At 42.3% G+C, this 21815-nt stretch overlaps 1 protein-coding gene across 9 annotated transcripts in view; it reads right to left on the reverse strand.

Annotated features, from left to right (window-relative positions):
• PPFIBP2 (PPFIA binding protein 2) overlaps window positions 1-21815 on the reverse strand; it is a 208705-nt gene that overhangs the window by 79863 nt on the left and 107027 nt on the right. For 8 of the 9 annotated variants that reach the window (XM_059722700.1, XM_019476847.2, XM_059722697.1 and 5 more), the window contains one exon: window positions 3947-4039. In XM_059722700.1, coding sequence (XP_059578683.1) covers window positions 3947-4039 — 93 coding nt within the window. Of the gene's footprint in view, window positions 1-3946; window positions 4040-16152; window positions 16811-21815 lie in introns of those variants that run through there. The other variant, XM_019476851.2, reaches the window with a different exon arrangement.

Below are 21815 nucleotides of genomic sequence, written 5' to 3' on the forward strand. Positions count from 1 at the left end.
CAGGGGCAGAAGGAACCCCAGAGCTGCTCCCGCTTCACTCCAGATGGGTCTGTCAGGAGCAGCTGTGGGGGAAGCCAGGCTCAGCTGGAGACAGTGCTGGCAGTGGGGGGGGGGGGGGATGGGGTTCCCTTCCCTGTCTGATCCTTTCACATGTTCCCTACTAGCCCAAGGGCAGGTGCAGGGAGTAAGATCCATCACCCACCACCAGCACTGTCCATGACCAAGCCTAGCTTGCTGAACAGCCACTCCTCACAGCACTAGCTGGAACAGGATAGCAGCCGTTAGGACAGTAGTAACAGTGGGCAGGTCTCCTCTTTTTCTGCTCAGAGGTGTAAGTAGAGAGGGTGACATGGGGAATATGAGGGGAGGGGAGATTCCCCTAAGCATGAACAGGAACAGTGGGGAACAGTGGGGAGGAGGGGATTCTTTCTTGTTTCAGGGACTTAAAACAAAGGTCCCTAGATGCTGCTCGTGAGGCATGGTCTACCTGCTCTACTAGAGGTAGGGCGGTGGAGGGTACAGTCACCCCCACCCAGCACAAGTTGCTGTTTCTGTACCCTCCTTTTCAAAATCCTGTATCTGCCTATAGGTATTTATAATGGGCTTGGAAGAAAGGAAAAACTAGAACATGCTCAACAACTCTTAGAAAAAGAGGGAATGGACATATTCTGCTTCTTCCTTTATATTTTTTGCTTCTGGATGCAAGTCACAGAGAAGACGGGAGACACAAGAAAGCCAGGCAGGATTAGGGAGAAAGTAAAACTTAAACACAAGCAGAAGTAAACAGATACATTTGAACAGCATTAAACTCTCTCTTAGCAAGATACACAAGTTCTGCAGAAAGAGATGCTTCTTATCAATTGGTTGGGTTGCCCATTTTTCCATGAAATGATGAAGAAAGGAAAGGATAGTGGAGATAAGGCAGTAAAGAGCAAAGGGACAACACTCTGTCCTCCCTTTGAAACTCATGCTTGTAGCTCTCACCATAAAATAAAGAATGACAGCTCTGTTAAAGGGTTAAGGTGTGACTGATATTGTCATCCACAAGGAAAATTTTTAATGTTTAAGGTAACCCACAAAGTTATTTAAGAAGATCCAAGCTGCTTTACAAGTATGGGTTGAATGTTTCAGTACTGAGATGGAGAGCCACGTTAGCAGCTTAAAACTCACTATTTTCTCATGTTTGTCAAAGACTTCAGGTCACTGGGTTGTACTTAGAGAAAGGGTGGGTAACTCTTTTGGCTGGAACTTGGGTGAACTGATGTGGGTGATGTGGGCAGGGGGGAAAAGGGGTGCTGACCTGGCTTGGCACAGTACAGAGGAGAGAGAGGGGGGCACAATTGATCCTATATGGCCTGGGCCTGTCTGCCTTGAACCCACTATGCCAAGAAAGCACATGCCCACTGGGAGCCACCTCACACCAGTGAAATTGCCAACAGGGTCCTGCAGAAGGTTTCTATCACCACTAGGCTTTCTGAGAGGCAAATGGATATTCATGTGGGACACTGAATCTGGCCTGAAGTCTGTATTATGGCTCTTAAACCATAACAAAAAATTACTTTCAGGTTGAGAAGTCTAGACATTGTTGATTTAGTTTGGAAGGACTGTGGGGCAGGACTATTCTCTTACCAAGTGCATGTTCTGGGATTCTGGTCCTAACTGGGATCTCACTCAGTACTACTGTAACACAAAACAGTAGTAAGGTAAATTGGGGTGGGAGAATGAGTTAGAATGATCAACTTTCACCTGGTTCCTGAGGATAGTCATATAAGGCACTGACAGACGTGGAAAAAAAAGCACTCGACTAGAAACAGCAGCACGCTACTTTGACTTGTCTCCACAGTGTCTGTACAGATGGGGTGCTTCAGCAGGGCTTTTTCATGCTTTTAGCTAAAGCTGATTCAATCAGCTACTAGATAAAAGCACCAACCCCCCCCCACTAAAGTGCCTGATCTATACAGATATTGGGAAAGTCAGGTGCAACTAACGTGATTCCTCTTCTGGGCATGTGTTGGGTTTGGCGCTGGAGCGTGTTGAGTTCAAAGTAAAGCACTCCCCGCCCCCGCCCCCCCCAAGTCTGTAAGCAGGCATAGATTCCTAAGGCTGATGGTATTTTATGAAATTCCTTTGCAGACAAACCCAAACAGGTTGTTAAGCATGCTTAGAGCTCAACATTTATGATTTTAAACAAGATTTCAAACAGTTTAACTGCAGAATTTTTGCTAATGGCAATTCTAATTAGAGTGGTATGAAGACTTCAAGCCAAGCCATATGATTATTTCTTGTGACAGGTTTACTGTTTATTTTATATTGGTAACCAGATCTTTAATCAGTAAATTAAATCAAATGAGAACAGAAACACATACATGAGACACGTTTATAGAAACTCAATACTAAGATGAAAAAAATATGTATCCACATGTATCAGGCATGGACCAGGAGTTAATTACAGATGCAAAGGGAATGCATACATAGACAGACTCCTGCTTTAGGTTTTTAAGACCAGCTGCTCTGACATCCAGGACAGGAGAAAATATTCAGAAAAACTCAAGGACTTTCATCTATGCCTGTGCAGCATTATATTCTCCAAACATAATACTTCTTCACATAGGGCAGAAGTCCTGCTTTAGACAAAGACTTGGGAAACAGAGAAGCTGGAAGCCTGGCAGAAACTGAATCAGTTTCAGGATTAATTTTTCTTTGTTTGTTATCATTAAATTCTCCCATCCCTTTAGATTCTTGAGGATGGGAAGTAGTTTAGGTAATTCAAAGGCAAGGGTTTTGTAACAGAGAACGAGGATTTGGGCAAGCCAAATGTTGCAGGCTTTTCTAGAAAGTCAAAAACCTTACCCTCACTGGGGTAAGAAAATAAAGGACAGTTGGGAGGGCTGCTACTTAGTGGGTAGAAGTAATGCACGTTGAAAAACTGCACTTCACTGGGGGGACATCAATTCTTCTGTAATTTTCCCCAGAACCCAAGACTCCTGGTGCCCCATGTGTTTTGTTTTGGAGGTCTGATGTCCCCCAGGACAATAATGACCACAAGGGTCATCTGGAAGCGCATTTGACTCTCAACTTCTCCTTTCAATTTAGAGTACAATGTTGAGCAACATGCTGCAGGACTTCTCATATCTGTCATATCTTCTCATATCATATTATGACAGAGCCATAATACAGAAGCAATGGTGCAACTGGACATCCATAGTCAGTGATAAACTCTGAAGGACAGGTCCTCAGCAAGAATCACTTGACATGACTCCACTGACTTCTATGGATTTCTGGCAGCTGAGGCTCTGGAGTTGAGGGAGAAAGGAATGTAATTTGTGCACCACTCAGAGAAATACAAAAATCTAGAACTCTTGGTTCAGAGATTACACCTTTTATCAGACTGACTAAGAAATCGCAAAAAAAAAAAAAGTCTTTTTGCGATGTCCTACTTGGTCTAATAAAAGGTATCATCTCTGAACCAAGAGTTCTAGATTTTTGCATTTCTTTTTGTCTCAGACTAACACGGCTACCAAACACGCCCTCCCCCCCCGTCAGAGAAGGCTGACACAAAAATCATATTCTCTACAAAAATCAGTTCAGTAAAAACAGAGCAATCACTAGGAAGAGGCATATCTGATCATTCTACAGTGTCATTATCTTGGGCTGAGGGGCCCATGAAAAAATCTCATTCTGAATATGCTTTTACTTCTTGCTCACTGCCTCATTTTTTCCTATATGTTACATATTCAAAACTAAACTGGATAATAACCAGCCTGATTAGCTGCAAGCTTAAGATTTCCTCCAAACCATCAACATTTACATTCACAGGCCAGCCAATGTTTCTTGTACAGTGTATGATCTATTGCTTTATGAAACAGACCTGAGATAGATTGCTTCATATATCTTCCATTCCTCCCTCTAATTTGTATCCAGTGAATGCCAATGCTGTTATACATACCTGCAATATGAGGGATTCTTTATCACCTTCTAATCGTGCCAATCGTTCTTGATAGGTTTCATTATTAGCTGAAGAATGATGATTCACCTGAGACTAAAGAAAAAGAAATACTAAGTAATTAAAATGAACATTTCAAGCAATAGCTAACAGAAAGCGAGGTATAATTTGATGGTTGCTATAATTCAAAATAAATGCACAAGGCATTTACAGTTTGATCTTGTAGACAGCAATTTGGTATGCCACAAGCAGTTTGAAGGTACTTTTTTATATACATTTGAAATTTGAATATTCTAGATCCCTAAAAATAAGAGAATGACACAAAGCTGAGCATTTCTGCCTTAGGACTGGTTGGAAAACTTTCCAGCAAAACTATCTTTCATGTCAGATTAAGTAAAACTTTCCCAAATCTTAGCTGGGGTTCTACCAGGACTCATATCAACTGCCCGGTGCTAAGTACCCCCTGTACATCCAGGGTCCATTACACCATGACAAATTGGCTCAATGGATGTACTGAGCTAGAGATTCTGGAAGCTCTAGATCTCTCTGTCTCTCTCTCTGGGTGGTCTAACTGGGCATGGTCTGTGGCTCCAAGACAGATTATCCATATGTAAAACCCAGCACCAGGTATCCTGGGATTCCAGCAGCTGGTAAGTGGAAGCCTAGGGATTCCCACCTCTGGCTCAGAACCTGGGACTCAGAGTCTGGAAGTCCTGAGAAAGGATCCCAAAGCCTGTATTACCAGGGCTGAATGGCAGGGCTACTCTGGAACCACAGATCCTGCCCTGAAGCAAGGAGCAGCAAATCCGACCAATGTCAATCTTACAAAACAACCCCAGGCACTGAGGAAATTCCAGTTTGTGGGAAATAAGGACAAGTTTTGGTTTCACTCAAATTCCAACCAAAACCAGATTGAGAGCAACAGGGAGATAGAGGTTTGTCCCATGAATTCTGCTTTTTGGCCAACTTTATTCTCTATCCAGTTGAACTTTGCATAACTCTTGACTTGTGGGAGAACACTTTTTTATTTTATAGAAGACTGGTTCCAGGTCATGCCATAATTTACTTATCACCTGCCATTAATGAGCCCATAGTGCGTTATATATGCAGACATCTCTTTCAGATCCCATATTTTTATTTTTCTTGAAACCTTCCAATAAATATCGCCCATATAAGTAGGAAATTCATAAATGCAATACTTGTGCTGAGTTCCAAATTTATGAATTTGGAAAACATATTTCCCTAGAATATGATGACAGTGAAAATATGTGATTGTAATTAAACCAAAAATATAAAAGAATCTCTCTCCCCCAAAGCAGCCAACAGCTACTTACTGATAGAAGTTATGAGATTAATCTAAAAGAAATCAAAGCATCAGACACCTATAAACAGTGTGAAATACAAAACCCACTTCAAGAACAAAGTTGCACAAACTTATACTTATGCGTGGAAATACATACTAATGGTCATCTAAACTATAAAAATGAAGCATACCAAACTAAGCTACATCAAGAGCTTCCATCAATAACATTTCACACTAGACACAGCTCAAGCAGGAATGCAACTTAAAGGGCTGCTTGATTTGATCCAGATTCTAAGAAATCCTTTGCACTGGCTTTTCTGTTGAACAAGCCCACAGAAAACTACTATAAATCTGAAAGGATATAGTTTATCATATGCCTTTTTTTAAAGCAACATAATTGCTATAAGGAAAAACAGTGGGTTTTTACAACCTATATTTCAGCTAGAAAATTGTTATCAGGAACTACTACAACTGTTTAATCAGCCTTAGATTTAAAGTAAACTCACTGCACAAGCTGACAGAAAAAAATAAATGTCAAATTAGAACACAGCAGTAAATATCATTGTCAGTGACCATGCAAATATGCACCTTAAAAATAATCTAATGCAACAGTGTTTATAGTACCACTTAGACAAAAAATAAAGAGCTGTGAAACAGATGCAAGCAACAGGAATACATGCAGAAACAGTGCTTGATCCCATTTCAATAAAGTCAGTTCAACCTCCTGCAGACATCAATGAAGCAGAATCAAGGACTCAAGTTTTTGGGGAATGTGAAGTAGTAAGATACTACACTGAACAGACAGAACCACACAGAGTTGTGTAGTAGATAATGTTTAACTGGGGAGCTGTTCCCAGAAATTCTCCTGCTCCATCGAGAGCAGTGTGCCTGTAATAAAGAGAGTACTCTTTTTATTTTTACAGGCACATCACTTGCACTGATGGGGTCAGGGGTGGGGGGTAAGCAGTGCCATAGCAAGGGGGTGGGGGGTGAGTGGGGCGACCACCCCAGGCACAGAAGCAAAGGGGCATCAACAAGTGTTACCCAGCCAGGGTAGGGTGTGGGATGGAGCTGTAAGCAGCTCATTTGGGAGGGCGCAGAGATGGAGGAAGGGCAGCTCCCACTGCTGCATCCACTCCTGGGCAAGTATGGGGGGTCGTGTGCCCCCCTGTATCTGTGTGCAGGGCAAGGGTGGGCTGCCGCTGTGGGCTTTACCCCAGGTGCCAAACTTTGTTGCTATGGCACCGGGGGCAAGTGGGATAAACAAAATGTTGCCCTTCCACCCAGGTGCTCACTGAGCACCCTATGCCACTGAGTGTTTATGCTGGTCACATCTACAGATAGTGCATTTTCCCCTTAAATTTTAAAGTTTATGTTTGGTTTAGGCTTCCACAGAAGATTCACATCTGAGAGAATCAAACTTTGTTATAAAATATCAGGTATAACTTAAAATTATAATTAAGTCATTGCCAAATGATTCTGATCTTCACTTCCTGTTAAGGAGCTCTGCTAGAAATCTCTCAGGTCACTCAGCATCCTAGAACACAACATTTTGCTCTAGAATGTCTGGCTCGTAGCTTGCATGAAAAAGAAAAACTGTACCAATACTTTCAACACAGCTGGCCTCAGAGGGAAATAAATGTATTTGGCTGTCTAGGTGCTACTATGAATCTTTGTATGAATAAATTGTAAGAGTTTCAACAGGAGAGATTAAGACTGACCAACCTTGGAATTTTCAGCTGACCCCAATGGGTAGTAGAGTCATCTCCTGGGAGGTGGTAAATCTTGGTTCAAATCCCTTGCTTCCAATCAGGCAGAAAGTGGGTTTGAACTGGATCTTCCATACCTACTGTAAGTGACTTACTTTTGGGGGTAACAGGCTCTAAAAGGGAACCATACATCATACCCCTTCTGTGAATAGTACTTAAATGCTGTTATGAATACAGCCAGTAAACTAACAATATTTCATTGGTACTGAGCTAAACCATTTGGACATTACTGATTTTCCTCCTCATGTTTTGGTTAAATAAAAACTATAGGAAATTTGGTTCAAAGTCCACAAATTGGTTTGAATGACATAAAAAAGCATTTTTTCAATCAATATACTATTTGCCAAAATAATTGCTGCAACCCTAATTTGCAGAAGGTCTTCCTATCAAAATCAGCAGTGGCCAAAGGACACAATACTCCATTTTTGCTGCTCTATTTGTTCTAATGCTACACTGGTCTTATGAAGCAGGTCTGTAGCCACTTACATTTACATGAAATGAATGATGGATACAGCGCCTGTTCTGCACAATTCATTTGTAGACAGTGTTCTTGCAGGACCCGTCTTATACTCTCAAATCACATTTTAGAATTCCAGCAGCAATTTAGTGCCTAAGAATTAAGAATGAATCTTACATAAATGTAAATATTTCTATAACCCTGAACACTCTGCCTAAGTACAGACATTTGGGGAGGTTACACCAGGTTCAAAATGGCCACCCAATTTAAACTTAGCTCATCCCAGTGCCACACTTACACTTACAGACCTGGACTCAGTGACTGGCAACCAGTCTAAATCTGTAACTGTACTGAAGTTCCATGCACACAGACTAGTCTAAAAATTACAGAACCCAGTTTAAGATTGTCGCTTGTAGGTGTTGTAGGGCTTCAGCCCCTTTTTGATAGGTGCCTTGCTCCCAAGTGACGTCAGGGTGAGAGCGGGCTCTGGTGCCACCTAGATGGTGTGGGTGCTACTCCTACTTGCCTGCCACATCTTTGATATTCTTTATTGGGGAGGCAGTTCCCTTCAGGTGGCCCCCAAAGCAAAGAGGTCCTGACCCTGGTCTTTCTTCGTGGGGCTCCAAACCTCCTCTTTACCCCACCCTTACCACATCCATGGCCTGGGCAAATGCTGCATCCCTGGATGATCTCTTCTCATCCAGACCGCTTGCCTCGGAATGGGTCGGGCCTTCTCGGCCAGCACAATCTTCCCCATGGCTGGTCCCTCAACTTCAGGCTGGCTTGGGCATCTAAACCTGCCCCAGCTTGGGGCTAACTGGAACTAAAAATGAATTCAACAGAAAATATCTGGCCTCTGATGGACCCCTGGGATCCTATCTCCCAGTGCCCACTTGGTCACTTGGGGGGGGGGGGAGGGAGAGAGAAAAAGAAGGGGAACTCGCCCGTCCCTTCCCTCCTAGTAGTCGTGGGGGTGGGCAGCTACCCCATGCCCCACCTTGATCCGTCTTCCCAGCGTGACTTCCTCCAGGTCCCAGCTGACCCATGGTCGACCTCCTGTTCCTCCCAAGCTGGCGGGGCTCGTAGTTCCCATGCCAGGCTGCACCTTCCTGCCGAGCTGCCTGTGAGAGCTAGTAGCTCCCTGCCACCATCTCCAGCCACCATACCTGGGCTCCCTAATGGGGCTACGATGTCATTCCCAGGCTTCCCTTAACTCCTAGGCTTGGGCTTCTTGTCCAGTCTGCTGGAGTCCCCCGGCAGATGCTTCGCTCTGTTTCCCTGCACTCCAGGCTTGTGATCCTTGGCTCTGCAGATGGTGTCTCCCGGCCAGCATCCCGCTCTTCCCCCGCCAGCTGCTCAGCTGTGCTCCCAGCTGCTTTTTGAGCAGCCCACATCTCTCCGAAGCTCTGGCCCCATTGATTGCCGATATGCAGGCTCAGGCAGCTTCGGAATTGTGGAGCCTGCATTCACGTTTCTCCCCGGCTGCTGCTCATTTGGACTCCTGCAGTGAGTATTGGGGTGCATGGGGCAGGGGTCTGGGACACACTAGAGGGGCTTTTACTGCTCCTCTCACAAAGATCAACCTAGATCTATATAGTATCAAATTTATTTGATTTAGGTCAAATTGGTGCATGGAACTTCTGTACACTTTCCCTACACAGCCCAGGGGCTGGGAAAGTCCCAGGACTGCTCTTTGCACAACTCCCACCTTTATTGGGCTATTTTTTTCCCCCTCAGCCCCTTGCTGCCCTCCCCCACAACCAGCCAGCCATCCCAACCCCCATCCCACAAGCCACTTGGGGAGCAGCCACTTTTGTCAGCATTTGCCACTGCTGGAGCCAAGCAAGTAAGTCCTGTTGGGGGGGAGGGGCAAGAGGGATGGGGGTATGGGTGCGACTCCCACACCTCTGGGTCATGCCTGCCCCCACCCCTCATGGGTCACACCTCCTCCCATCCCCCGGCAGACCCCCAGCTCCCTGCTAGTCCTCCATCTCGACTTACTTAATATCGGGCAGCCATTTTGAATCGATTTAACCTCTCCTGAACCCCCAGAATGTCTGTACTTAGCCTGTGTATATCTGCCATTGTTCCCCAGTTAAAGTAAAGGCTTCAAATATGGATTCATCCCAGCACCTGCCCAAGCTTTTTACAGACTTTCCCAGCTATATTATTCTCTCCTCTAGTTTGGACATAACGTTGGAAATACTTGCTGTGTCTCTAAGAATCACTTATGTTGTGATCCAATCATCGAACAATTTTCTTCCAAGAAAGAAGCTTAAGTGTTCCTCCAGAATATATGGCAAGAGTTACAAATTTCAGGGCATGATCTGTTTTTATTTTATAATAGCATCAGACTTAAACCCTGAGAAATACAAAGATGTGGAGCTGAAAAGGGAAAAATAAATGAGAACACTACTTCAGACAACTTTCACATTAGGAACAGAACCAAAGTCAGTGTTCAGATTTTCTACATCCACCCTCAAAGTTTAATGTTCCACAGTCTGCAAAAGCAAGCCTCTTTAAGCAAGCACATAGAGAAGATAATGACTATACAAGAAAAGACAAAAACTAACGCTATTCTGTGGCTTCCTTGAGTATGTTAACTTTCATCTTTAGGAATCTTCATTACAGTTTACTTTAAAAAAGAAAATAAAGGATGAGCAATATACTGAGATAGTAATTCATCACTGTTACTAGGGAAGTCATACTGAAAAAAATAATAAAGCTGACAGTAATTTCGATCAGCAGTTCTCAAATGTTTCTGGCAAGTCACAGATGTCTTTGCAGAAAGACTGCATTGCAGCTGCCCCCTCCTCCCTCTCACAGTCATGTGAATCACTTCCAGTTCCACTAGTAACTGAGTAAGAACTGTCAGCTGCAGCAGTTATTTTCATGGAAAAAGTAAGATTCAGGACACGATTAATATATTGTTTTTTATTGTAATTTGGCCACTGAAAACAAAAAATGCAGCCAGCAATGGGAGACCAGCCAGTTTTTCAGTCTACCAGCAGTCCATGGACCACAGTTTGAGACCCTTTAATTGATCACCTACACCCAGATTTAAGGAAGTGAACACTCAAACTCTTTTTTCTTGCCTCAATCTAACATAGAATTAAGGCTATTGAGAAAAATACACATTTTTCATATTTTTTTTTTTTTTTTACTATTCTGGTCCACCAATACGTGCATCTCACAATGCTTACGTAGGGAAGAGGCACATAGCCTATTCAAGAATATGATTATAATCTAAATCTCATCTATTGGTACCTTGGACTCTAAGGTTTAGAGCTACCTGATTGTGGTGGGGAAATGTTGCAAGGGGATGCTGGACACGTAGCTCTTCTCTCCTTTCTTCTAGAAGTAACAGGAAAATCATTGACAGGTCTCTCTTCTTGCTCCATCTTCTAACTCTAAGTGGGCGTGGTAGTAAACTAGTATGAGATGAAATCATATGATCCAAAACTGGGCAAAGCTGAGCTAGGGGAATTTGTGCATGCCTATGCAGCATGAATAGTGGCCAGAATTCTTTGACCTTATGTGGGCAAATGGATATGACAGATGGCAGTATTTGGCAAACCTAATCTACAATTAACTTTTCCCTAGTTTTGTAACCAGACTACTACAAATCTTTAGGGGGAAAAATCCTTATAGAGACCATAAGACTTTCACGGTCAGTAAATTGCTAGTAATGGAAAGTTTGGTGGGGACAACTGTCCCAGCACACCCAATGAAAATTAATAATTTTATTGCTCATACAAACAGATTTGAGATAAGTGGTAGCACTGGTGTACACCCATTTAGGACTGAACATGATAGATCAATATGGCTTTTGAAGCTGGAGTACCTAGCACAGGTCCTAGCAGCAATGCCTCTGGGTATGTCCTTCACAGTCCCCCTGTTCCTGCCTGCATGTGCCAAACCAGGAAATTTCCCAATGAAGCTGCTACGATAGTGTAACCTCCCATGATTGTCCTTTGCTGCCCCACAGGACTTCACGCCTGGAGAAGGTATGCTTGTTCCTCAGGATGTAGACATTTTGCTGGTTTGTGTGTCTGGGTGAGTGCTGTAAGTTCTCTCCTGCCACATCTTTGGTATTATAAAAAAAATAGAGAGGCTGATCTTCCCTTACACAGACACCACAAGTCCTGTGTCCCGGGGCTTCGCCTCCTCTACACCCTGCCTGGTGCCTCCCAGATGACAAACACAGGTAAAGAATGTTCAGACAATTTCCCAAAGTCTTTTCCCAGCATTGAGGATAAAGGAAACAAAAACACTTAGCAGTGGCATATCTCTTCAGCTCAGGAGGTAAAAGTCCAAATCAAAACACAGTCCGTATACTGAGACTAGGGGAAGCTAGCTCCCCTTCCCCTTTGCTCAGCTCTAGTACTCACAACTTTTCTGTCTTGTCTTGTCAGTTCTGGTTCCCCTCTGTACATCATCGCTGCAGAAAACCAGTCCCTGCCTTCTGGTAAGTTACCCAGCTCCTCTCAGCTGGCTTCGATGAGAGCCGCTTGCTGCCACAGTTCCCACCATTTGCCCCTGCAAGGGCAATCCCTCTGCTGTGTGGGTGCTGCTGGACTGCCACAGCCACTTCCAGTCATCCTGCCCATCTGTTCCAGGCAAATTTTAAACTCTGCCACTGTGTTGCACCCCTCCCATTGGGGCCAGCAAGTCTTTATAAGCTGGGCTCGACTTGGGGCTGGCATTCCCTGGAGCGGCTGCTGTTCTTCTGGGTTGCAATCTGGGAGCCTCGGCCCTACTGCGTGTGTGGCCGATTGAGCTCCACTGCCACACAGGCATGTGTGAGGATGGTCACTGACAGTAGTTTTACCAGCACAATTCTGGGTTTGGTACATGGGAGCAGAACCAGGATGTGTTTGGCAGCCTCCCTAACAAGACACAGTGAGGACATGGTGTAGAAATACCCAAAGTCCAAAGCAAAACACAAGAGTCAAGAACAGGTATTTTCATTTCATGTTCATCCCTACAGATGAAAATAGGTAACAGCATTGCCCTTATACTGGATAGTCCACAAACGGTGGAAGACTGTCCATTCCACTTCTAGCCAACAACCACCAACTAAATTAACTGGGCCACTAAAGGCATCATTAATGATCTCAGACAACTCTCATATCACAGCTTCCTATAAAGATCAACATTAAAAAAAAAATTATTAGCCAATGCTGTCAAATCAGGATCAGTTTTGATTCAGAAACTTGGGTACTAGTTAAGGTCAAGGGAAAGAATACCAGAGATCAAAGGGAAGACAGTAGAAACTGGTGATTGAAAGCAAATATAACATTCTCTAAGAAACTTCCAAGACCCCAACCTGGGGAACTGAAGTAGGTTTGTATGTTAGAGGGGTACCCATTGAGCTCATCCCTTCCTCTTCAATCTCTGGCTTCGCACTCCATCAAAGAAAGTTTAATCAGGGAAACTGTGATGTCTGACCTAGTTACAAACTGGTCTGATTCAAAAAGCCACCTTTCTGTAAAATGGCTTGAAAGGATAACCACCACCAACTAAGCACTCCACAAGAAATATGCTGCTTCTTCAGCAGTAATGCTAGAAAAAGACTGCTGTGTGTACAAGGACTGAAACTGCTGAGAGGCACTCTTGCATCAATATAAATTACCATGGCCACCACAGCTGTACATACTTGGGTGTGCTCTTAACACTAGCAAGGTCTGAATGTCTCCATCATTGTAAGTGATTGAATGTAAAATCATATAACACCTGAATAGAGTTGTGTGTATCTGCCAGTTCTCAGTCAACTTCTCAGGCAATATAAGATGAATGTCTTGATGAATGAGAAATAGTTTTCTCAGAGCATGGCAATTTGCTAATCATGCATTGGGCACAGTTGAATTGCTTTTTTTCACTAGTAGACAAAATAATATAGGTTTGGGGATGTGTTCCCTGTGTTTATGAGGAACAACAGTACTACAACTAGTAATATCTTTCTTACCAGTTAAAGGAAAGATTTTAACCATGCTGACTGTATGACCAAGGGCCGGTTGCTGCATTTTGGGGATCTGTTCACTTGCCCTTTCATCATAACAGAACAGAGCCTAGAACCCTTTCTGGTACTGCTCTCTTAACAAATCTTTTCATAACTAGGAAAGTATATTTGGCAGAGCTCAATTGTGGTGGAATTTAGTTGAACCTTATTTAAACAGTTTTTCTTCTTACAGCTATCACAGTATAGGCTCTGCTGTGCAATTTAAATGTCACAGGAGACTGCTGCTTACAAGTTGATGCTTATTTCCTGAGAATCTGAAAATATCAGCTGCACCATTTGTTTAACTTGCCTGAGTGTTGTGATCCTACATTTGTTCCTGCACTCCAGTCATGCAGCTGAAGTCCAGAGACTATACTGTAATGCGAATCCAGCTACGCCACCTAACCAACTGCAACATCACAACTGATCCTTATCCCTTAAGCGTTTTCAACTCATGGTGAAACTGGAGCCTGCTTTGGCACAGATCACTGAAGGTTTATGGAAGACCATTTCCAGTTGCTCTCTACTGAGAAATATTCTTTACTGTGGGGGAAGTAGTGTTTTTATTATAAGCCAAAGAGCATCAGCTTACGATTACAGGATCTGAAATCTGAATATGCTATCACAATTGGTGCCAGAGAACATGTGACACAACACTAGAATTCTATGGCATGAGAATTCAATAAATCACTTAGATAATTTCTACATTTTATCACTTATCAAAAGAAGTTTGGAACGTAATGGCTTAAGTTCTTCTGCAAGCTGTGCAAGATTATTTGCAGCTTTCTTATTTCTGTTCCTCACTTCCCTTCCCTCTCACAATTTTTTCTTTAAGAAACATCCCTAGAAAAGGGGGCAGTATTGATACTCTGCCTTATAGTCCTCTACATAAAAGGAATTGCACACAACTTCAGCAATGCCATTAAACTTTCATTTCTTCAAAACAATACAAAACAGTCTCTACTCTTAACAGAAGTTACACATCCTGTTCAGATATGGTTTTAATTGTCCTTTTATATGCCGTTTCAAAAATGAATGATTTCTAAAGCATTGGTGTTATGCAGTCTTTACCATAAGAAACACAAGATTAGAGGTATGTCTGCAATGTCCAAGACAGTTTAAAATTCAACTCTGAAGACTCCAACTCTCTGAAAGTTACTTCCTTGACCACTCCCATTTTATTAGAACAAACCTACATGTGTTATTAACTTCATTTTCCAATGTAGGATGGACATTCTGATTAACCTGTACTTGATACACCTAACTTTGGAGAGATGATACTAAGCAGGAAAAGGAAAACTGTATTGTTTGAAAACTTATTTCAATAAAAATAGAAATATAACATCTAACCTAGCGAAAACAGTATTACAAGTTAGTTACCTCTCCTTTACATGTGCAAAGCACAGGTTAACTTTAGATAGTAAAATTATCAGCTGCTACTTCCTGCTGCATACCCCCATCCAGAAATACAAGGGCCTCCAGAAATGAACCAAATATTTCCCGTAAGGTTTTTAAAAGTGAGCTTCAAGTTTCGCAAGCTTCACCCTTTATCAGAGATTAAAATAACATAGTGAAGCTTTACATGCATTCAAGAAGCCAAATCAGAGTTGCAGAGCCTAAACGAAGAGCCTGTTTACCTTTCACAATCAGAATAATTTCTCTTTGCATTATTTCACATAGTTATAGTCAGTTACTACACATTTCAACATTAATACATTAACAGGCAAAATCTAAAAACTGTGCAAGAATACTTGCTTGATTCTATAATCATACAAATGTTTTCATGGAAAACATTTGCATGAAATGCTTAAAGCTAGACATTTTTGGAAAATAATAAATGGGAGTATAAAAGCTAAATATGCTATTACCTACAGGGAAAGTTATTAAATAAGATAGCTAATACTTAAATGGGACAAATACATTTTACCTTAAAGAATTTACATATGGCCTATTTATTGCAACCTTTAAAAACTGAAGAATACATGAAGTCAAGAAAGCATTTAAGATAATTAAAAATCATTTGGTTCTTAGATTAAATGAACATGTTACTGTAAGCACCTACTTACTTGCAAAAGACAAAAATAATCTCATCAAGTTATTAGGTAATTAAATTTGTTTATACTATTCATCACAAAATTAAGAGTTCAACTGCTTTTAGTCTGTTTTTATAATATATAAATGAATATGTAAAAAAAAAGGAAAAAGCCCCCCCCAAAAGCAAACAGAACCCTCCTCCCCACCCCACCATCCTGGAGTTCCTTGCACTTACACCTATGCACAAAGGGTTAAGTAATGAACAACTACTGTTGTTAAGCAAACACCCCCTTTTATCCTAGAGTAGGTTATAAGCAACATACTCTCATTTCATACAATAAACTCTTACATGGATGCACCTTGTAGGTTTACAGTCTCAGAAGCAGCTTGGAGATTTAATGGAAGCAAAATAAAATATTATTTTACCATTAGTTCAAAGCTTGATTTTAGTTGCATTTTAAGGACAAAAACAGCTGTTTTCCCCGTTATGGAAATATGCCTATAATTAGTTTCTCATGAAGAACTTGGCAATAGTTTAAACCTGAAGCATTAGCTGTATTTTTCCTCATTATGCTGTACAGCTTTAAATTTGTTAGCTATAATAAGTTGTCACAAAGAGCCAGCAGAACACAATAAATTACTTACCCTCTTTAGCCACGTAAAGTGCTTGTAAATATCAATCTCACCATCCATGCTTTGAGCCCATCTCAGCAATTATATTTCCAGGTTTAAGAGTAACTATTTGGGTTGGGGATAAAGCTTTGTTCTGAAGAACACAACTGTGATTTCTTCCTATTCCTTCCCTCACATCTAAAAACACGGATCCATGTTCAGACGTTATTTAAGTCTTCTGAGTCTGTCCCTCAGACTTCTCCCGAATGCTTCCGACGGATGTATATACAGCACACAACTGTACAAACTTCAGACTGAGCATCTGTTTGTTTCAGTGCAGATCACGTTTAGCAACAAGCTGCAATATCATTCTAAAAGGCTTCAAAAGATATATCATGCCAGTCGGTCTCTGGAAAAATAGCAGTCTAAACCTGCAATAACCATTCCCTTTTAATGGTAAAAGAGCAAGCTAAAAATTACTAAGCTGTCACTGAGAAACTATTTTCAAGTAATGCCTTCTCTGGCTTTCTGTTTCAAGAGTGGCTGGAACTCATTACCCAAAGACCCCCCATTTCCTGTCTCTGTTTTACTCTGTGTTTATCATAGCACAACTCAGTTTCTCAGTTTATTTCAAGCTGGGGCTAAGCCTAAAAATAAGCCCTGCACTTCGAATTGCTTGCCTGTTCTTACAAAAGACACTGAGAAATAGAAGGGATTCAAGAAGGACCCTTACGGATGAAGTCAAGTATTCTGTGAACACTGCTTTTGCCAGAGGGGGCAATGTTTCATCTTCACAAAGGACAGCGGCACGCTCCCAACTTTTTACAGTCTTTTTCTGTTAGAGCTGAAGCTGCACAACATGGCAATGTTTCAAACTTGCAATGCTGAGATGAATGTATAGTCAAACCAATGGTTCTGGTGGATAGAGGGGTGAGGAGAAGACTCTCGGGGAATCTCCTCTCATTATGGTGCTCCCTTAGTTTCTTCACACAGAGCTATGGTAGTATCCACGTTTCCTTATATACTCCAGTTTCTCAGCCTCTTTAGATTTTTATCAGTGGAAACCTGGAACTAGCAATAAAGAATTCCATATTAGGAGAAAACTGTTTTAGGGGCAAAAATGTGAATATTGTAAGAAGTTAAAAAATGGGGTTCAGATCATATCATCCTATGCAGAAAAAAACCATACGCACATAGTTATTGAGGGGGGGAGAGGGAGGGGCAGGAGAGCTGAGGTTATGCTGCATCATATCATTGGAGAGATGGGGCTTACTACCTTGCTAAGACAAAAGTGTTCCCATAGCCATAGGATTTCCAGCAGATAAAAGTCCATTTGCATACATTCCCACTGTCAGAGCAATGAGGGGAGAGGGGATTGCTCCCCACTGTGCCCATCATGGGGGGCAGTCCCCCCTCCCCTCACTATTCTGTCATGCAGGAACACAGAAGCAAGGACATAGATGCCAGGATTTCCCTCTTCTCCCCTCCCCCTGGCTGCTGCTGACAGCTGGCTGGAGGCAGGCTGGGGATGAAGCAGGCTAAGTTCCAATGCAACTCCCTGGGAGGGAAGGTTAGCAGGGACTGGCAAAGCATCCTGGGATGCTGGCAGACAGAAACCTAACTTGTGTCAGGAGGGGATCTGGTACAGAAGTTCGATAGACCGGCCTAACATAAACCGCTTAAGTCTGACGACACATCAATCCAGGTCTATCTTAGACCGGTTTCTGCCATTTTTAAACCAGTCTGTGTGCACTGAACTTCCGTTCTGTTACAGGTTTAGATCTGTTTCTGTTCACTTATACTTGTTTATGTATAATGTCTACCTAGCCTATGAGTTGATTTTTGTCACTTGAAAGTAATATCCTTTTTTGACTAAAAGCACAGACAGACCTCTGACAGCACAATGGAATGGTAAGTTGCCAAATTCACACTATGGCATTTCTGACAGCACTTTAGAGATTTGGGATCATTTGTGCTAAAAACTGTATACACTAAGTATTTACTATTATCTGGTCACTACCGACATGAAAGCCCTTTCTTCCGTAGTTTTTGACATCTGACACAGACTTCCTTTATCTTCTTGCTTTATCAAACCTCCATCCTGTTTAACATCTCATGTAAATATTGCATATATAACATATATATAGTACATGAAACATGGACATGTGTGATGGCCACAGGCTTGGCTGACAGACTGGGAACTGAACCGAGAGCTTCCCAAATTAAACACACAGGCTGCTATAGCTTGAGATAGAACAATCAGAACCTTCCGAAACATCATCATACAATAAAACAGTTCTGAACAATAATTTTCTCTCAAGCACTGGATCGACATTATGCAGTACTCCTAGTGAGATACCAGACTTGCTATTATAACTTTTCAAGACATCAGCTCCTCAGTTTCAGATTATTTTTAATACTACCTTGCCTCTCAAGAGCTTCCCTGCCGCATTTTGTTTTCATGAGCCAGATAAAGCCATTTATAATTCTTTAAAAACTTTTGACATTCCTAATGTCTCTGTTTGGTAGCCATGGAAGACATCAACTAATAATGTTCAAGGAGAATTGTATTACTGATCACTGCTGTTTCAATATAACATTCACAGCTAGGTGAACATTGGCTGTCTTCTGTAAGAGTATTTTAAATTACTAACATACCTTATTTCTGTCTGGTGATTTGTTCCAGATTTCATGCAACTGCCCCTTGATTTTGTTACAGGCATTCTTCCTGACTAAAATGTAACCATATCTAAATTCCCAGTTATCTCACGCTCAGTCAGTACCTTGTCAGCTAGGTATGTTGACAATGTACATTCCTAACAGTCACATGCCTGCTCTCAACCTGTCACCTGCATGCTGGCCGTTACACCTGGTTTGAGCTTTGCCCCAAAGCACCAAAGGCACTAAGTGAATAAATATAGAGAAACAAATGTGTCATACATGAATCAGAATGCCGGCATTTAAATCTCAACTCACATACAGATAAGCTAAGAAAAGAAGTTATAGTTTAGCAATATTTATTTTTATTTGATTGCCATTATACTGCCCCATTATTCTTTCTATCCAGGAAATACGTATCCCTCCCCGCCTCCCCCCCCGGCCATGATTGTTGACTTCTAATTGTTCTTATCTTTTAAAAAAAAACACTCGTTTAAATCCAGAATAGTGTTTCCCTTCTTCTTGGTTGATTCAGAATTTCACTTGAGTATTTTTAGGTAGTATTATCTTCCATATTTCCCAGTGTCTCCCCCACCCGAAGGAAATAGACACATAAAATGCAAGAAAAAATAAACCTATAGAAGCAATGGGAATATAATCTTAGAATTAACATAGCTCCTGAATTCTGCTGTCCGTAGTTTGAAGCTATTGAAAAAAGTACCTTCCCATCCCAGGGTCTCAGAAGAGGCCAAGTGATCACTGCTGCTACTGATACAATGTCAAATACCCCTTTTCAGCATCAGGAAAGTTAGCTAACTGAACTTCTTCCCTACTAATCAACAGACACTACACAGCTAATACTCCATGCAGTTCTGAGTACTTTGTGGTCTATGCACTACATTTACTTTAAGAAAGTTGAGTACTCTTTAATCCCACTTCAAATAGGAGATTTGCCACAACACACTACTTAAATCTACCAAGATGCAGTATGTGTTAGACCCTTAATTTACAGATTGTACAGTTAGAGTCCCAGTGTTGTCCTCTCTTTGCTTAGGTGGCAGGGGAAGAGAAAATTATAGATCCATTGGGATTGGAAAGAAATTACAATAAATTCCTCACATCCCCTCCAGCTCTGTGGAAACTCCTACATCTCTGGGGCAGAAGAGACTGTGGAGATGGCTGCTCTCAGCTTCACTGCTTCTCTGCCAGTCTTGTTGAGACCCTTGTTGCATTGTATTATGATGTAAATATTGTCAGGATGCTTTAGGATAGCAGCAGGAAGATGTGTGGGGAGTTTTCTCTTAGGAGAACCATGTTAGAGGAAGGAGAAAAAGAAAGAAATGCGGAAACCTGAAAACTCCTTATGTACAACTGAACTCCAATGGTCTTGCAATTGGCATGGGTGCTGAGGATCAACCCACTGAAAATGAAGTACCTCTAAACCAGGGGTTTTCAACCTTTTTTAGCAGGTGTACCCCTTTTAGTGGTAGCAGCTGGATGCAGGGGGGGAGGACGGGGACTGCATGCATGCGGCACCCACCGCTGCACCCCACTTTCATATGGCATGCATCTCTGCAGGCTGCTGACGGGCCTTGCCTTCGGCCAATCGTGCGTCAGCTGCCAGCAGCCCATGGAGGTGCGCGTGTCATCGGCCATGGGAATGTGGCACGGGGTAGTGGCGGTGGCAGCCGCCACGTGTGACCCTCCCTGCCCCCCCCAGTCTGGTCAGGTGGTGCCTGTGCAGCCCGCAAAGCAGTGCCATTGTCCCCCACCCCTGGCCCTGCTCCTGGGAGTGGGCATAGAAACACACTCCCCCCCCGCCATTGAGACTTTCACATCAGCCCGGCAGCCAATCAGGAGAGAGAGCTGAGGTGGGAGGTGGGGAGGAGCCATGGTATGCCAGGTGGGGCTGGCAGTGTCCAGCGTGCCCCTCCCCCTCCCCCTCTCCTGGGTAAGAGGCGAATGCACCAGGGGAGACCCCTCCACCATGCCCTGGGGCATGCTCCGTCCCCACCTGCCCACGCATAACCCCAAAGACTTTTCTAAGTACCCCTGAGGGTATGCATACCCCTGGTTGACAACCCCTGCTCTAAACAATCCCTACAGAATGGTTTATGTGGAGAGGATTAAGGAGAAAAGAAGAAACTATACCATGCATCCAACTCATACTTTCCTGTTGTCCTCCGCGCCGTGGAATTTGGAACTTTCTAATTCCATAAATTTCAGCTTCTGAAGATAAAAAGGGTCAAATTCACCATAAAGACATTTCGTTTTCCATCATATCAACAGCCCAAGTCTATACTTTTGCCCAACATTTTCAATGAAGGTTATTTAAATTTTTAGGTCAGCAGTATAGTTCAGAGCTGTGAAGAAGCTTCTGGATATCTCCTCATTTTGAGTACTTCTATTAGCCTGTCTTTATTCCCTACTTCTGTTCTTAACAGGCCCTCTGTACTGCTTGTGTTTGAGGGGCCTAAGCCCTGTTAGCCCCAGCCTTCTGCTATCTATGCTCGTGACCCTTAAAAATCGCAGTGTGGGGTTCTGGTTTTCGCAGTTCCCGCGTAGTCCACGAAATTGCGATTTTCTCAGGGCCCTACATATACTGTCTAGTTTGAATACACAGAAGCTGGCATTGTACGTGCATTTAACACATGTTGTGTCCCATGTAATGTGGCCCTTACATCCGGCCAGCTGAACCAAACACGTTTCAATGTAGATTGAAAGTATTTTTTCAGGGTTTTTTTTTTTTTAATTGATCATGAAAACTAGGTAAGTTTTCTCCTTCCTTGATAACAAGTCTTTCAATCAAAGGATTTTTTTATTTTTTGCAGTTCACATTTTAGCCTCTTTAAAAAACAAATGAAAACATAGTAATTACTTTTAAACATCAATATTTGAAAATAATTAGAGCTGTGCATCATATTAAATCAATAGGAAGCACTTGAAATTGCTCTGGCAGGATGTTACAAAAAATGAAAAACATCAACAAGTAGACTGACACAAAGAGAAACAGGAAATTTTTAAAAAACATATTTGTC

The sequence above is a fragment of the Alligator mississippiensis genome, chromosome 2 (genome assembly GCF_030867095.1).
Source record: "Alligator mississippiensis isolate rAllMis1 chromosome 2, rAllMis1, whole genome shotgun sequence".
NCBI classification, from domain to species: domain Eukaryota; kingdom Metazoa; phylum Chordata; order Crocodylia; family Alligatoridae; genus Alligator; species Alligator mississippiensis.